At 31.9% G+C, this 17,458-nt stretch overlaps 1 protein-coding gene across 1 annotated transcript in view; it reads left to right on the top strand.

Annotated features, from left to right (window-relative positions):
* DIP-delta (Dpr-interacting protein delta) overlaps nucleotides 1-8,828 on the top strand; it is a 29,197-nt gene extending 20,369 nt beyond the window's left edge. The window contains exons 8-17 of the mRNA XM_070639376.1: nucleotides 972-998; nucleotides 1,132-1,180; nucleotides 1,440-1,457; nucleotides 1,601-1,673; nucleotides 2,647-2,675; nucleotides 2,755-2,809; nucleotides 2,896-3,005; nucleotides 3,663-3,719; nucleotides 4,711-4,908; nucleotides 5,015-8,828. Of these exons, the coding sequence (XP_070495477.1) occupies nucleotides 972-998; nucleotides 1,132-1,180; nucleotides 1,440-1,457; nucleotides 1,601-1,673; nucleotides 2,647-2,675; nucleotides 2,755-2,809; nucleotides 2,896-3,005; nucleotides 3,663-3,719; nucleotides 4,711-4,908; nucleotides 5,015-5,115 (717 nt within the window). The 3' untranslated portion in view covers nucleotides 5,116-8,828. The remainder of the gene's footprint in view (nucleotides 1-971; nucleotides 999-1,131; nucleotides 1,181-1,439; nucleotides 1,458-1,600; nucleotides 1,674-2,646; nucleotides 2,676-2,754; nucleotides 2,810-2,895; nucleotides 3,006-3,662; nucleotides 3,720-4,710; nucleotides 4,909-5,014) is intronic.
* Nucleotides 8,829-17,458: the final 8,630 nt, after the last annotated feature.

Genomic DNA, 17,458 nt, shown 5'->3' with positions numbered 1-17,458 from the left:
TACTCATTAAGCTAAAACCCACTTATCTACAAGAATCTCACATTAATTTTCACTTAAAATCAATCGAAAATTTCTCAATTTAAATTCCAAAAATTCTTCACTTACTTATTAAAAACGTACATTTTATGTTAATTAGTAAGGAAAAACCATCGCAAAGAGAATCAATTAAATTGTATCTTTATCTCCTAAATATTAATTCACCTATATTTTACTAAATTAATGAATAAAGAACTAAGATGAAAGCAAATTTGCATAACAATTTTCTCCTACACTAAGTTTTAAAGTAATATGCCCTTGAGAGGAGATTGTACAGAATTTTTGTGGACGGTTTTGTAAGGTTTTGAAGTTTATGGACTTATGACTCATTGGTTCTGCGAGAAAACAGGTCATGTTTTAGCGGATAGGACAATATTTCTCATCTCATGATGTAATGACGTAATAAGTATTGAGATACACCAAAGTGACATAAGACCCACCCTAACATTTGGTTAGGATGTCAGCTTGTTACTCTACTGACTTCAGTGCTAGTTTAGAGTGTTTTAAGTCGAATTCTAGTCAAACAAATGAATTTTAATTATTTGCGCATGCACAACTAGTGAATTGTAAGTCAGCATCCTAAATCAAGCAACAATTACAGTATTAGCAATCAATTCGATTACAAAAGTCATAAAACTATCCAAAACCCCTCCAAAAACTCTAAAATCCGAAAACCAAATTTATTTACTACATGTTCATTAATTCAGGAAGTCATCAAGACTTCCTTTGTGAATTTCTAATCCTGTATAATATCACAAAATAAATCCACAATTTCCACAAGGAATGAGACAGGAAAGACACGAAATAACAAAGCATACAGAGCAGAGGGAGTACAAAGTAAAGCAGATATCATCTCTAATTTTCAAAATAAAATAAATTTAGCGATTAACATAAATTTTAATTTTATGCCTTTCAACATCGAATGTCATTCACAGATGGGAGCTTATCTCTGTATAGCAACGGTAATTAACACTCATTTCTTATTCGCAATTAGTTTTTCATTTTCATCCCCGCTATGAAACATCGAAAATAATGCCATTAAAAATTAATTTCATGTATTTTTTTCTTCTTTGTGTATTCATGTCTATATTTAAGAATGGTATACCACCCTCGGTATCGAAGAGGATCATACTAGATGTTGAATGTAAGTTTTTAATGCCTCCATCCTATATTACCTTAATATTATTATTATACTTGGCACTTTCTTATGCCACAATAGTCTTTTAATATTTCATCTGACTTTACAAAGTTTTAATGCTAAATTCACATGTTTGTGTCTCTCTCTTTCATATGCCACAACCAACTATACCTTATGGAATTATCATCTAATGTTCTATCGCCCTAACATTATTTATGTAATGATTCATACGAAATAAAATAAACACATATGCATACAAATAAAGTTTCACCAATGATTTGGGGTAAGTTGATGGTCTTTTCATTACGGACCGATTTTGGTGCCAATTTTTTTACGATGTCATCTTTTTTTCCTGATGATATTTTCTTCTTCTTCTCATTTTTTATGTGTGTGTATCTATATAATATAAATATTCTGTTTTTATAGTTCCCAATCAACTTGTTGGTGCGCCTAGTGGCACAGATGTTACAATTGATTGCCATACTGAGGCACATCCGAGGTAATGAACAGCTCATTTACTTTCATTTTGTGTCATCTTTTTTTCATATCTTTGGAAATACAATTTTTTTTGGGGCTGCGTGATGTACATGAGGATTTTTGGGATATTATAGGGGCTTTTTGAGAAATGGGCGCATTTTCATATGACTTTTGGGATTTTGTTGTTGATGATTTTGTGGGTTAATTACTTATTGCAATCATGTGATTACGATTAATTCTGTTAAAGGGCCGATCACTTGCTTCATACTCGAATTACGCTCTGATGTGAAGCTTAGGTTACTACAATTTCTATTTGACACTGTTGCTGGTCTTATCACAAAATTTGTACAAATTATCCGTGTTCGCATCTAACTGGCATTACCCTAGAACCTTCCTTCGCCATGTTGCTTTTGGAGCTTTAGGCTGTTTTTTTCCTAGTTTATTCCATCCTAGGCCGGTAAAACAAACTTGTGTTTCTGTACCAACACTGGCACTTTCAGCTGTATTTTGCTTTCCAAGTGTGTGACGTTTTCAACCGCCCTTTCGCATAAGTGTCTCACAATTAAAGTTCTCCTGACCAGCTCTTCTTAATAGTCAATATCCTAGGTTCCCAGTCAACTAAATTCTATCCGTGGCCCTTTACATATCGTGTGACTTTTTCGAAAGAAGGAAAGCTGGAAAATCATCCCATAAACATCATAATCAAGTTAAAACTGCACTTGGTTGCAAGAATGCACAGAAATGACGCCAATTCCCAAAAATTAACTCAATTTAAAAAAAATTCACATCAGCCATAAATTTACATGAAAACTACGCTATTACCATTACGATATCATAACTTATTGTTACTCATTTTTCGGTTATATAAGACATAAAATTGCTATTTTATGCTTCAACATCAAATGATATGAAAAAAGGATGAATTTTAGTTTTGTGGCTTGTGTGATGTTGACGTTATTAACGAAAAAAACAACTTTTACGTTCATAAATTTCAGAGCTATTATCTACTGGGTTTATAATCAAGGTATGTGCTAAATATAAAATTTTTATGTCATCAATTAACATTCATGTAAAATTTTATGTTATTTATTACTCCACGATAGTTATGGTCTTACCTAGTAAAAAATATATCATCGACTACAATGAAAATTCATATCGGTATGTCCTTTCATTCCTTTATACTTATTCGAATGTCCAATTAAATCTTTTAATTAATTTTTATGCTAACATTAATATATCATCAGAGCTCACATGAAATTGACGATTAAGAATTTATCGGCTGGTGATTTTGGAAACTATCGATGCATATCGAAAAATTCGCTTGGCGAGACTGAGGGATCGATAAGAGTTTATGGTGAGTTTTTGAGGAAGTTTGAGATTTTTATATGAAAATTATACCAAAGGGGTATCGGTGTCGGAATCGAATGGAATTTAAGAAATTAGGACCGGTTTCTGATTTATATGGGATCTATTGTTTCTAACACGGCTCATAGTCAACTTCAATTTTAGAGTTAGGGAATTGTAAAGAGACTTTGGCATGACTATAGCTAGGAGTAGATTCGATGAGGTCTGAATTCAGTCAAAATTGAAATTTATCAGACTGTTTAAGACTCATCCGGATAGCATACGATGAAGCAATTACCCCAAATCCAGCATCAAACTAACGTGACTCTGGTTTTAGTCCAGATTCAATGAAATTTTGTCTCAAGCCAGAATGAGGTCCACTTAAGGTCGGATTTACGTTCATTTATATGCCGTGTGCTTTCCGGGTCAACTAAGGGTCAAAAAATATTGCAAAAATACGAAGGTATAGAATTCGGCTCTTGATTCTTTAATACTTGGACCAAAATTCAAGCTGCAATTTTCATATCCGACCCTCAAATCAATTCCTTTTGTTGCAAATATTAAAAATCAAATTTTCATATCAAAAAATATCTCTCAAAATTCAATAAATAAATCATTTCGACTCTCAATTTGATATTTTTATTTAATATCCATATTTCCTTTTCAGAAATTCCACTGCCAGCAACACCATCAAAACAGGTCACAATAGCTGAGCCAAAGGAAAGTAAGTACAAGTCAAATGTGATTAAATTTTTATAGCATCGATATCGTTAAGCAAGAAATGAAAATCAATAGAGAGAGAGCATTTTGCATTTACATTTATTCATGACTTTGATTCCTTTTCCATACCTTTATATCACACTTCGAATTGGATGAATATTTCATAACAAAAGCTCAATAAAAATAAAATGAAATAAATTTCAATTTTTTTTTGTTCTGTTCAACCTCGACTCACACTCAGTGTTGTTCGTTCATCTCACAACAATCTGTGCTGTAACTTTGTTTTGATTGAATTTTTTAAATTGAATTTTTTCACATCTTTAAAATGAAATTTAAATTTAAATTCAGCTGCTGTAAAATATACAACATAAAGAGGAGATAGTTTTTTTTTTTGTTGTTTGAAGCTAGGATGCATGTAACATTCGTTTATCCATGCATTCATTCATCTATGCATGAAAGGAAATGAGATTGAAATGCGATTGAATTGTTGTGATTGCGACGCATTTTTAGTCATTGACTTTAGATTCGATGATTTTAAAGGCATTTTGCCAAGTAGTCCATTAACCCCAGAGCACTCATTGGTAGGAGCATGTGACCGAAAATCGGAGAACATGGGTTCGAGTCCTGTTCGGGATCCGTTATTCCGAATTATACATTTTAAATTACTAGCTACGACACTAGTAATATGATGGACTGATAGATGATGTATGAAGTCAAAAAGTCAATAATGCAATTATCCTCATTATCGATTACCCCAACAGTCATACAGACAGCATATGCAACGCACAAAATTCCACTAAAAGCGTCAGTTCTACAACAACAGATCCTAAATTTCGTTTTCGATGTATTTCATGTAGAACAACTAAATTAATGATGCAAATTTTTTCCTCACACTTCGACTCTCTATCCTTCTCTTTCTTCCTCACATCACCCATTCATTTCATGCTATTTTGAATGAAAATATATTTATTGCAACTATATGAAATGTTTTACAGCCGCTCGTGTCAATGATACGACAGCGAAAGTTAGTCAGCCTGAGATTTTATTTCCTGCACGACCCGAAAGCAATATTCATAATGAACGTGAACGCAATGGACCAAATAGCATCCAAATAGAACGAAAAGGAACATTGGCTATCGGAAGCTTTTCATTCACCGATTCGCCACCAAACGAATATGGAATTATATCAAAAGGTAAGCTATTGGAATGAGAATGGTGTAGAATTAACAGATTTGATTTATATTCATACAATTTTATTGCTCAATATTTTACTTTCACGTTTCTCTTCCTCGCCAACAGCCAACAATATAAATCGACGTATGTTAAGTGAAATAAGTGCCACAATTATGGTTTTCGTAAATACTTTATGCATATCATTAAAGATACGTAGCTCTTGTTAAATATTAACGATTAAATGAAAAATTTATGGAATTCTGAGATTCTTGAATGTGAAGTTTTTAAGTTTGTGGTCTTTGAAGGTAAGCTTTAGGAATTCGTGGAATTGGAAACTTCCTATTTCGTTGAAGTTTAACTACTTTTGTAGAGTTATGAATTTGTTTGCATGCCTGAATATTGTTTGTACTGAGAATTATATTCAAGCAGCATGTCCGTGCGACACAAATGAAGAAGACTCCACAAAGGATCTCTATAGACTGTGGAAAACCTCATTTATTAAGACAAAAATAAAAGCTACCTAAATTTGGCAGTCAGATGGACTCATTTGTGTCGCTCAAGATATAATGACAATATGAGACATGTGCACTAACTAATGAAGATGTAGTGACGGAGTGAAGCAGTGAACTAATTGTAAGAGCGTTGACAAATCGACTCTAACAACCTGGGTTCGATTTTGGGAAAGTCTAGTCGGATTCGGGTTCTTTTTCGTTGTTCCTAGTCACATCAACACGGTTTGTGTATTAGCAATACACAAATTGTGGCCAGCTACATTGTATTGAATTACCTCTTTGTCGTACAACTATGCAGAGCTGTACACATGACCACCAAAGTCACAATGTGCCGCTCGGGATTTTTAATCCTTGAAAATTTATGACCAAAAAATTGAATTTTTAATGAAAATAATTTTTATCTCCAAAAATTAATTTTGTATCTTTGCATAAAATAATGTAAAGCCATTGACCATAATTTAAAACTTCACAAACAAGAGTCTCGTCCCACTCATATCGAAATTATATTGAAATTAAGGACAAAAAAAAATGAAAATAAAATAAAAATAAAATTGTAACCGCATCAATAAACACATCAGAAATGAGTAATTACATTCCCACAAAAAAAATACACATGCAGACACATAAATAGTCAACTAAAATTATCTGTACATAATTAAATCTGTAAATTATAAATTGATTATGGTATAATATGAGATATAAGAGAGGAATCGTTTCTAAATGAGATACTTTATATATGCTATCGTTAAAAATTTATTCATTAATCTAAATCTAAATTAAAATCTAAAAAAATGAGGATTTTTTGGGGAATTTTCTGGAATTTAATTCGACTGACGAGCATTCAATGTACATAAAAATGCAAATTTCTTCTAACCTGATGGACATCCGAAGAACTTTTTAAAGAAAACTACAAGAAATTAAAAGAAATCAAAGCAAGAAAATTCCCCAAAAAAGCCACAATAAAACTATTTGATAGAAGAACGTAAAGAATTAAGATGAAAAAATAAGGAGGAATTCCTAACAGAGTTCCTTACTTGCTTCATTTATTTCAGAGAAAATGAAAAATAAAAGTACATAAAGGAAGAAGAAAGATGAAGAAAAATTTCCATAGAGTAGGAGAGGATTTAAAATATTTCATGAGAAACTTCATGGGAAGGGATGGTAGTCTATTGATTCTTGGGATGGGTTTGGATCACTAGAGTGGGATTTCTAGGTATATTGTAGGATAATACTTGAAGTCGAAGCTTATCTTGGTAGCAAAGGAAGTAATACCCAGTAAGCATCGAAAACCGACTTGAATCGGATTTTATTGAATCTGGCACCAAATTACATTCATACTGGTCAGTCAATCAAGTGAAAAACATCCTAATCTATCAGACAGTTAACCTCAAAACTAAAAATTCCAACACTGATCCTCGCAAAATTCCTAAAACTTTCTCTAAACAGAACCAAAACAAGTAACTCAATTTTCAAAAAAATCCAATCCCTTTATCAAAGAAGCAATAAAAAGTTTGAGGCGAATGAAAAGTTTCATCATGAGATTTCTCATGCAGTATTTCCATCTCTACGTATAGATCCACCCTACTCCTTATCTCTTCCAAAAATAAAAAATCACTAAAAAATGCATCAAACACCTACAAAATTTTTATCTCCTCATACTCACATTCTTCCTTATTATTATTATTGTTTCTACTAACTATAAACTTGTTCTTGATTTGCTGCCTCATTTCTCCATTCCTTTTCCTTCCATTCCATTCTATGCTCAATTGCCTGCCTATCTCTGCATACATACACTTATAAGACATAGTAGTTCTTACTATCTATAACTTACTCAACATCAAGAATGAGAGTTAAAGTAGAAGACGTAAAGGAAGTTGCATGATATATGTACATAGAAAAATTATTATATTTGTAGGCTATTGAAAAAAAGAAACCAAAAAAGAAGTAAAAAGAGAAATTTTGTCAACACCCTCCCAAAAAAAAAAAATAATGAGGGAAGTGAGAAAGCGTTAGAGTAAAAGTAATTATAGGAAAGGAATTTAAAGGAAGAAAACCGGAAAAATGAAAAGACAACTTAATTTCCTCATAAATAAATGGAAAGCAAGCTGAAAATGTCATTAAAAAATGTAGAATGAACAAATTTTAATTTAAAATTCTTCATTTGTTTGTGATTTGGACAGGTCTCTTGTTTCTTTTCTTACAGACATACAATAACAACAGCAACAACAAAATATGGAAGTATGAAAAAGAATGTTAATTAAAGACAATTTTAAGCACAAATAGCAGCTGTGTGTTTGACATCTTATTTCCATTTTCCACTTACATCTTTTGTCTTACTTTTTAGCGCATTTTTGGGGATGAAGAAGGTTTTTGTGGTTGTAATGTACCGAGATACTTGAAAGTCTAGACAGAATTAACTGTGACAGGAGTTTTAGAAACTTTTCTAAATACATAAATTGAGTATCTATTCTCAAATATTTAGATCAATGGTGGGAAACCTTTTGCTTTTATGGCACACATTAATCGTAAACTAGACCGCACACGGCAAACGGTTAAAGCATTTCCAAAAATTTTTTACATTAAAGTAGTGTGCCGCAGCACACAGGTTGCCCAACACTGTTAACCACAACTTGCTACACATGTACTTGAAGTAAGCTAACTGCCCCCGAAGTCACAGGATTTAAGGCCTGATTCTGTCCTTTCCTGAGTTTTACTAAATTTGCCCCAAGTCAAAATCAAACCTGCTTGAAGTCTGATTTTTAAATTTTGTAATTTCATGAGGCTTAACAGTCTTTTTTTCGCAGAATACAGCTAATTTTCAGATTTTAACGATTTTGGTAACTAGAGAATGCCGAGTTTGGAGTCAATGATTAGGTTTTCGGAACTTCTCGGTTCCGAATAATTTTCGGAACAAGGTTTTTCCCGAATATCTGATCTTGAAGTCGATGGAAATTTTGTGTGTAATAGTCGGCTTGCCTTCTTGAGATTAAAATTCTATTCAATTTCTAGCAATGTCTATATATACCCAACAATGCGCCAATGTCACTCACCTGCTTTTGTACATCATTCATTCTCCAACTTTCACCATCTTATGTTCTTGTAATTACCTTAGTCCTCATTTACATTTCCTTTTCTCTGTTCCGTTTCTGTAAACAAACTTGAAGATAAGTAAAGATAACAAAACAAAAAATTTGTAAATGAAAAGAAGGAAATAAGACATGAATTTAAATTCATAAGCTTAACACAATAAAAAAAAACTACAAATGCCATATTTGTCATAAAAATACACGAAAACAAAAAAAAGTTATTTAAACAATGCAAATAAAAAATAGAGCAAGTATGAATGAAGAAGTTATTACAATATGGAATATAAATGCTGAGTTTTTATTTATGAGCAAAAAATCTGTCACAAAGAATGAATGAAGATATCAAAGAAGAAGATTGAATAAAAATAACAATCTTGTAAAAAAAGTAAATTAATATAAAAATAAAGTCATTTGTTTTCAATTCATATTCATTTTTCAGAGCTGTCTTCATATCCATGATTATGAATTCATTATTTTTAGTAACAATGAGATATGAACACAGTAGGTGGCCTGTTGCGATGGAACAAGAGGGGAAAAGTATGTCTGTTGTAGGAAGTGAATTGTTTCCTTTGTTTTGGCGGTTTTCAGATTAAAGGAAAAGGAAAATTGGATATTAAAGTATGCTGTTTTTGATGCGGTTTAAGGTAAATTCCAATTTTATATTTTTCTGTGTATTTTTTGCTGGAATTCTTTAAAATTCGGTGGCAACAATGATCTTTATAATATCAAAATGTGTGTCGTAGTCTTCCTACATATTATTAAGTTCATTCGTCTATTACTTACCAGATAAAACGAACTCCAAGCTAGTTAAATTAATTAATTTCCACTTTACACATAATTTCACAAATAAATTTATGACTTTTATGAAGTTCAAAATTTGAACTTGAATATTTTTGAAGGCATTTTCAAAATTTAACGGTTTATGTAGAGTTCATAGTAGAATTCATAATTTTCTGCACATTCTTGATTTCTTTGCATTATTATTAATGAACAGGTAAGTCAACAAACATCCATACATACAGAACATCATAAAGACACCATCAGCATGCATGTTACTTAATAAAATGTCAAATAATTGACACAATTCAATAAACATCTCAATTTATTAATTCTCAATTCCAAAATTTCCTCATCCCGAATATCCAATTCCATCATCATCTCACGTAACACCAGCCACTCATGTGTCACTAACGCATGAAAAACAAAAATTACAAAGTAACAAAATTGTAATGTTTAATATGTCAGAAATAATATGTGCCAAGGATGTAGGCAGGTACTTTATCTCCACACAATAGAAACGAAAAAAATTTCCTTATCTCCAATTCTTTTCGTGTATTTCACTTCTTTACACCTCACTCAATTTATATAACTTACTTTTACTCTTGTTTTATTTCCCACAATCCCAAATGTCATTGAAATGCAATGCTAAATAGAAACGAAAAGAAATGGAAAAAAATTGTGATGTGCTTAATGTAGTGAATTTTCATGTTTTTTTCGTGCTCCGTTTTTCTTTTTGACAAATTTTATGTCTCTCTTTCTTTTCGTGGAAGTGTTAATGGGTAAATGTGTTCTTTTGGGCTGTCTGGGTTATGTTTATTGTGAGGAGCTTAGGGATATGATTTAAATTTTGGAAAATTTTGAGCTTACATGTGTGGCTGGTTTCTTGAGTATATCTTAGGTCTGTTGCAGGCAACCTAATTTGTACCACGACACACCTTGGCAAATAGCTTCGACCGATACCGCACAATGCATACGGATCAAGGGATTTCCAAAATTTGTTGATGAAGGTATACCCGAAAAACCTGCTCTTGACTAAGAAATTTAATGCATTTGTAGAATAATCTGGTCTAAACTTGACCAACATTTGACATGTTAGCTCAAAAATTGTCCGTTCGATTCCTGTCATATAAAAATTTGGTCCATTTCAGAAATGTGAGCTTCTAGAAAACTTTAAACTAAGAAACTGACCAGAAACTTGAAAGTATCATGAAAAATCCTTACTTCCTCAAAAAATGCGCTTTAGCCACTTCACATTCCAACTTGTTATCAGTTGAGCGTTTCCCTCTCTTCCGTTTTTTGTACATATAAGCAGTTCCCGCTACGCACTCATGAGTGAAAGATGAATGTTTGCAAAAAATTCACATTAATCATTTGTGATGTATTCATGCGAAACAAAACTCTGTGAGTGAGATGGAAATACTTTTTTCGTTCTCATGGCATTACTTTTATTTTTTTGTTCCACAGTGAGAAATGCTTTTTTTACAGTCTCACAAATTCTTCCCGAAATCATTATCATCAAGTGGTTATAATGATAATGTTATGAAGGTTATGATTTGTCGATGTACGTAGCATGTGCAGAATCATGTAGGATGACTTGGAGATCTTAGGTGATGACATGACAAAATCAGAAACGTAATCGTTCTTGCGTAGGAACTGAATCAATCGTTTCCCACCTACTGTTGAGTTAGGATCCGTTACTCATGTAGCTTTCTAGAAAGTCATTGTGCAAGCTTAATTATTTGAACTATTTATAAGCTATAATCCGATTAATGAAATTTGATATTCATCTTATAATTCCATCAGATGATTGAAACTTCATTAAGTTCTAATTTAATAGAAGATATGAGGAATTACTTGTCAATGTCATTTACTCCTCATTCATCAAGAGTATATCAACAGATTTGAGTTAAAAATAGCAAAATTTTGATGATGTCTAATAAGTGGAAGCTTTTTGTGATTATTTGTATAGCAATGAGGATATTTATGGATGTAATTGAATATATGATGCCATTTAATCACTAATTGACATACAATATGGACAGTTAATGGATTTGAAGTAAATATACTTTAGGTTTGGACAGTTTTGAGTTCCAAAAGTTATTTTGAGATCCTTAATGACTTGATAAATAGCCTGACACTTTGTAGAGTCCAATCATAGAAAGAGTGTTCAGTAATACAAGTAGCGAGCCTAAGTTGAGTAGCTAGATAAAGCAGGAGTAGTAAGAGAGAGAATAGGATCAGTAGCCTTCTGCTATACCGGCATAAGAGTCGACCACACCAGCAAAACGCGTTTCCTTGTTGATGGCTACGCACATCCACTCTATATTCCAACCTTCAAAGAACTTAATCACCTCTCTCCTTAATAATTATTCAAAAAAAGTTTCTAGAACAAACAAAAAGTGATTTAATCACTTCTATTTGAACAAATAATAAAAAACTAGACACGATTAATGAAACTGAAAAGAAGACATTCCTATAAAGCAGCTCATTTTCTTAATTAAAACGAGCGCTGCTTCAACAAAAAAATGAAAACTTTCTCATAATTTAAGACAAATTGCGCTTTTGTGTTTGTGAATTAATGAATATTTAAAAGAGGAAAATTATCATGTTTGAAGGACTTCTTAAGACATGAATAGTACAATCATAGCAATGATATAGATATAGCATAAGAACAAGTCATTTCAAATGATTTCGGTAATTTCAATGTCTGTAAAGTTTCCTTTCAGACGAGAAGAAAAAGTAGAACTTTTGTACAAAAAATTTCAAATCAATTATCTTAATAACATTTACAGTATGGTTATGATTATGTCTTGATTGTAATGGATATTTGCATTAGAAGTTAGTAACATTTAATGACGGTCGTAAATAGTGAGACGACTGAGGTTCGAGATTTAATGTAATGCTGATGCATCATAGACGATGGTCTATTAAATGCAAATTAAATGCTTAGAAGATGAGACTGTGGGACGATTTGGGATTATCCATCGGAATCGAAGCTATTTGAGTATTTTGCAATTTCATTCGACCCATTTTGTTCGTAACTTTACTACTTCTCAGGTTTTAAAGAAAAATATCACACAATTTAGCTGGAGGAACTTGAACCCATGACATTAGATTTCCGATCGAAACCTCCTGCCAATGAGCTGCCGTGGAATGATAGGAAGCGTGGCAAAAAGCACACTTAAATTTTCTATTTCTATCCAATGCTCATTACACAACCCTTATAGTTGTATTGGACCACAACACAAATTCAACACATTTGAGTCGACTAGAATTCATACCCTGCAGGACTCTGTTACAATATCACTATAAAGAGCTATTTCAAGTGCAATGGATTGAAAAAGTATTGACACAACAATGTACACATTTCAAAAGGCAATTGATTGTTCTTGGAAATTTCTCATAGTTCCATATTTGTGCTTTCAGAATCTCAATGGTCGATGGTCAACAGTTTTCATGTATGCACTTTTAAAAATAGATGTGTAGGCAATGTGATATTTGATGACATTGGAACATTGAGTAAGATCATGTGTCAGAGAACTTTCTCAGAATCCTTATCGACTCCTATTGATTACGCACAGCATTGCTGTCATATCTTCAAAATTGAATATCACTATGATGTGTTCGATATTAACGCCTACAGAAACAGCTCGAATCATCCTTATCGATTTGATACACTTGACTACAACTCTTAGGCTGATCGAATTTCCTCGAAACTTTTGCATGCAAATTGTTAAAGTAAGAATTTTACCTTTTTTCAGTGCTATTCAAATTTACCTTTATATTATTTTATTGTACATACATCCATACATTCACAATCGAATGAGGCATAGGAGAAGTGGAGGTAACATGAAATGATAGAGTAGAAAAAAAGCGAACAAGATGAAAAAAAGAGCGTGCAGAGAGTATTCAAGTGAAAGCGCCTGGGAAAAGTGTTAAATTCAATCCATTATGCATGCAAGCCGTGTGTAAACATAAATATATGAGAAATATTCAAATGAACCATCACATACCAGGGGTTGAGTGTAGTGAGAGTTCTCAATGGAAGCATCAGCTTTCATTTAACGAGTACGAATAAAAAAATTGGAGAAATCCTGACAGCGATAGAGAATAAGAAGTGAGAGAAGAAAAGGAAAATCATCAAGAACGTGACGTAAAAAAATTGTAAATGTGTTTTCAATGTAGTTACCATCTGGCGACGATTGTCATACGCTGCAGCACGACGCAAATCCATTTATTATCATGTAAAAGAAATAAAGTGAAATTTTTTTCCTGTGACTTTTTTTTTCCTATTCTACACGGTCTTCCTTTTATCTCCATTTTTCTTACTCATTTCTTATTACAGCTATGATCGAAATGAAAAATTTCTAAAACGGAACTTGTTTGATCATTTTCAGCAGTTTAATTTTATTTCTTGCTGCTATTTCTAATGTGAATTTAATGCTGTCTTTTTTGGATCTTCCTTTTTATTGATGTTAATTGATTTTATTCCATTTTTTGGTGTATTTCTGTTAACTACAACTCTAGGAACATTACAGGATCAGTAAGTTCAATTACAGAACTTCCAAATTGATTTAATAAAGCAAAATGATGTTTATTCTTCGGAGTTTAAAAACAAACTAAATTTGTATAGAATGGGTCAATAACTATGAAAGGGGAAAATCAACCAATTCATGTTGAAAATACAATTTGAATATTAAACGACAGTTGATGTGTTTATTCAACATTATGACAAGAAATGAGCAGAAATGCTGCATTATTTTAATATAAAACAATAAATCCTCATATATGTAAACTTTATGCATTTAAATTCCAAAATCTAATTAAAAAGGAATCATATAAATTATATTCCACGTAATCATCACCTTCATACACGTATGGAACATTTCATAACTATACATACATGCATAGACATAGATAAACAACCTTTTTCTGACTAGTTAACATGATTGCTTAACAAAAGATTAAACCACATAATGAGCATAGAACGTAATTAAAAGAAGCTTTTGAATAATGATGCGCATGTAATGCGAGATGATAAATGTTAACAGAAAAGAAATGTAAGGGGAGATGAGAATGAAGGAAAAGAAAATTGTTCCTCACATGACATGAAGCAATGAACTAGCTGTAGTGATATAGGATATTTATACTAACATGTATAGCAGCGGTGGCAACAAAAAAAAAAGTGAAGAAAAAAAGTAATAATAATTAAAAGAGGAGACAACAGAAAGGAGATTATGATGATGATGTGGCAGACATTTCATGCTTTAATTGTTGTCTTCTGATGTCAAATGTTTTTATGCTCATAGATGTGTCATTCACTTAATGATTATATGATGATAATAATGATGATATGATATGTCACATTAAGATGTTCCTCTCATTCTTCCTTATTCATACATGCACAATTAAATCTATATGAAAAATTAAAATACATGCTGTAGTGACTGTAGTTGGGAATGAGATAAATTATCAGCATTGACTGTAGGTGTAGATTTTATAGACAAGCAGGGCTTATAATTTAAATGTGATGAATAGTATCAAAAGGAATTTTAATCCCAATATACTGGATTTTAATTCTGTGAATAAAAGAGCTGCTTGTTGGAAGCATTTAATGAGACATGAGGAAATGGCAAGGATTAAAGTTTCAATAATGTAAAGTTTTGTCGGAGCTTTGTGTTGAGGTTTGGATATTTTTTATATGATAGAGCTTTGAATTTAGTATTTGATGGCTATGGCTAGTTTCCAAAAGGGTATCAGAGGGGTTCATTGGTCGCATGACTGCAATGATTGCCAAAATTGTACATTTTTGAAATTACTTTAAGCCTAAATGACCTGTTAAACTTACAATAATAGGAATTGTTGCTTGACCACCTAACAGACAACATTTTGCCATGACTATTGACCGAAGTCATTCCTACTTAAATCTCAAATCCATTTCCTCCAGGTGAGTCACTTCTTATAACATCTTAAGCACACACTTGATTTTAAAAAAAAATCAAATTACTCTCAAAACTTTGTAGACATAATTTAACTAAATTCACATTAATAGCTGTAGAACGAGCACTCCTCATGCCGACAGGTCCTAATGAGAAGAAATAAATAAGAAATTTACAAGAAAAAGTTCTTTTGGAAGAGTCATAATTAAAGAAAATTAAGAAAGCAGCAAGAAATTCTTCCTTAATTTTCATGTCGTTTGATGGAAACATAAAAATTCTTTGGAGACATTTTACATTAAAATAAAATTCTTATTTTCATCTTATGAGGTGACGAGTGAGTTTGTGAGTTTTGCGAGGGTTTGGGATTGATTTTGAGCGCATCTGGCTGGTTTGTTGCCAGATAACGGAAGTCTCATTGAAAAATTTATCCATACAGTCGATTACTGAAGCAGAATCACAAATGACATTAATCAGCACGTTGCGTCTGCATTAGTCCAGCCGAAATATTCAGACCTGAATTTCCTTAGTATTAAATAACTCCAAACACAGCATCGAACCTTCTTCATCCACTCTAAAGTATGATATCATTTAAAAACCTAATAATCACAAACCCAGACGACTTAAGGCTCATTTTGAAATCCAGAAGGATACATTTCAGCATCGATTGGTCGCTAAACTCAACAACTCGATACAATAGCTTACAACTCTCTTTAATAATCGTCCAAAAAATATCAAAATTAATTTCACATGTGACATCAAACGACTGGAAAATCAAAACTTCCTCATTTCCAACACTTTTAAAATGAAACAAATTTTTCTGTGCATTACAAAATGTTGTTTTCATTCCCATTCCATTCATTTTCAGCAGAACCAGTTTATGTTTATGTTAAGCAGGTGAATACAATGGGTAGGATGAGAATGAGTGAAATTTACATTTTGAACATAAAGACGTTTCAATTTTCCGTCGAATGAGACGTGATGAAATTTAACTGCTCAACTTTTTTTTCCTCCTTCTTGATGACATTTTTGTTGAAATCACAGTGAGACGTCTTTGGTGGTGCTGAAAAATATTTTTTTTGACACTCACACACACACACTTATAAGAATAAAGGTGAAAATGAGAGATTTGCGATTTAGGTAAACACCATAAATATCTTCATTAATCAATTCAATAGAGTGTGATTTGAGTGCAGAATGACTTTACAAATATTTAAGCTTACAAGATTGATTGCTCTCATCAAACACTTCTTTTGTGTCTCACACCTTACAACCCAGTCTCAATTTTTATTTTACCTAGGTATATGTTGGAGTAAACAGATTTACATTTACATTAAATTGTGAAGCATATTTTGACACTCATTTATATTACAAAGCTGCCGTGCTGTAATTCATCATTATTGATTGTATTTTCATGAACTTTTTTTTCCCTTGAATCATTTTTGATGTTCTTTTTCAATGCCTATACCTTGATCAACGTTAAGCAGATTATGTGAATAATGAATGCTAAATATTTTGACTATAAATCTTTTTATGAAAGTTAAGTCGTGTAATGGATGAAATTTGAGCTGAGAATGATGAGACGTGATGTGAATAATTTGAGGTTAAATTGACATTTGATTAACATGCAAATGAGATATTGATATATTTATGTCAATTATTCATTTTATCTTAATGTCTTAATTGTAATCTATTGGGGATATATGGGTGAATTTTGATATAGGATTCATTAATTTTGATGGGAACAGAATTGAATTTGTCAATTTGTTGAAACTTTTCTTTACCATGATTAAGGCTCAATCTCATGGGAGGTGTAGACAAATTTGAATAACTTTTTACTATCTTGAGTGGTTTGTGGCAACAAAAAGGAAAGTAATCTAGATTAAGAACAGCGATTATCCTTCGAAAGCTCTAAATAGTTCGTGAAATTAAGGAATGTAGTGAAAACGTGTTGAAAACATCACATTCTGTTGAAAATATATCAACTGTCAATTAATATTCAAATTGTATTTGCAACTACATTCAGTTGATTTTCCCCTTTCATAGTTGTAAGCCCTTTCATGTCAAAATTTAGTTTGTTATTGAATTTCGAAAAATAAACATTAATAAATGCTTTTCGAAGCTTTTTAGCTACACTTATTGATTAATGTGCATTCAAGCACACACTACAACACCTTCAGATTATCAAAAGCCTTCAATGCAGTTACTTAAAACCCAATAAATTAAAATTTTCTAAATTAACTCCACAATTTAATA

Source organism: Chironomus tepperi, unplaced genomic scaffold, assembly GCF_022539635.2.
Source record: "Chironomus tepperi strain 1889 unplaced genomic scaffold, CSIRO-AGI_Ctep_v1 contig_196, whole genome shotgun sequence".
Classification (NCBI taxonomy): Eukaryota; Metazoa; Arthropoda; class Insecta; order Diptera; family Chironomidae; genus Chironomus; species Chironomus tepperi.
The sequence above is the reverse complement of the archived record's forward strand: the minus strand, read 5'-3'. Positions and strand labels throughout refer to the sequence as shown.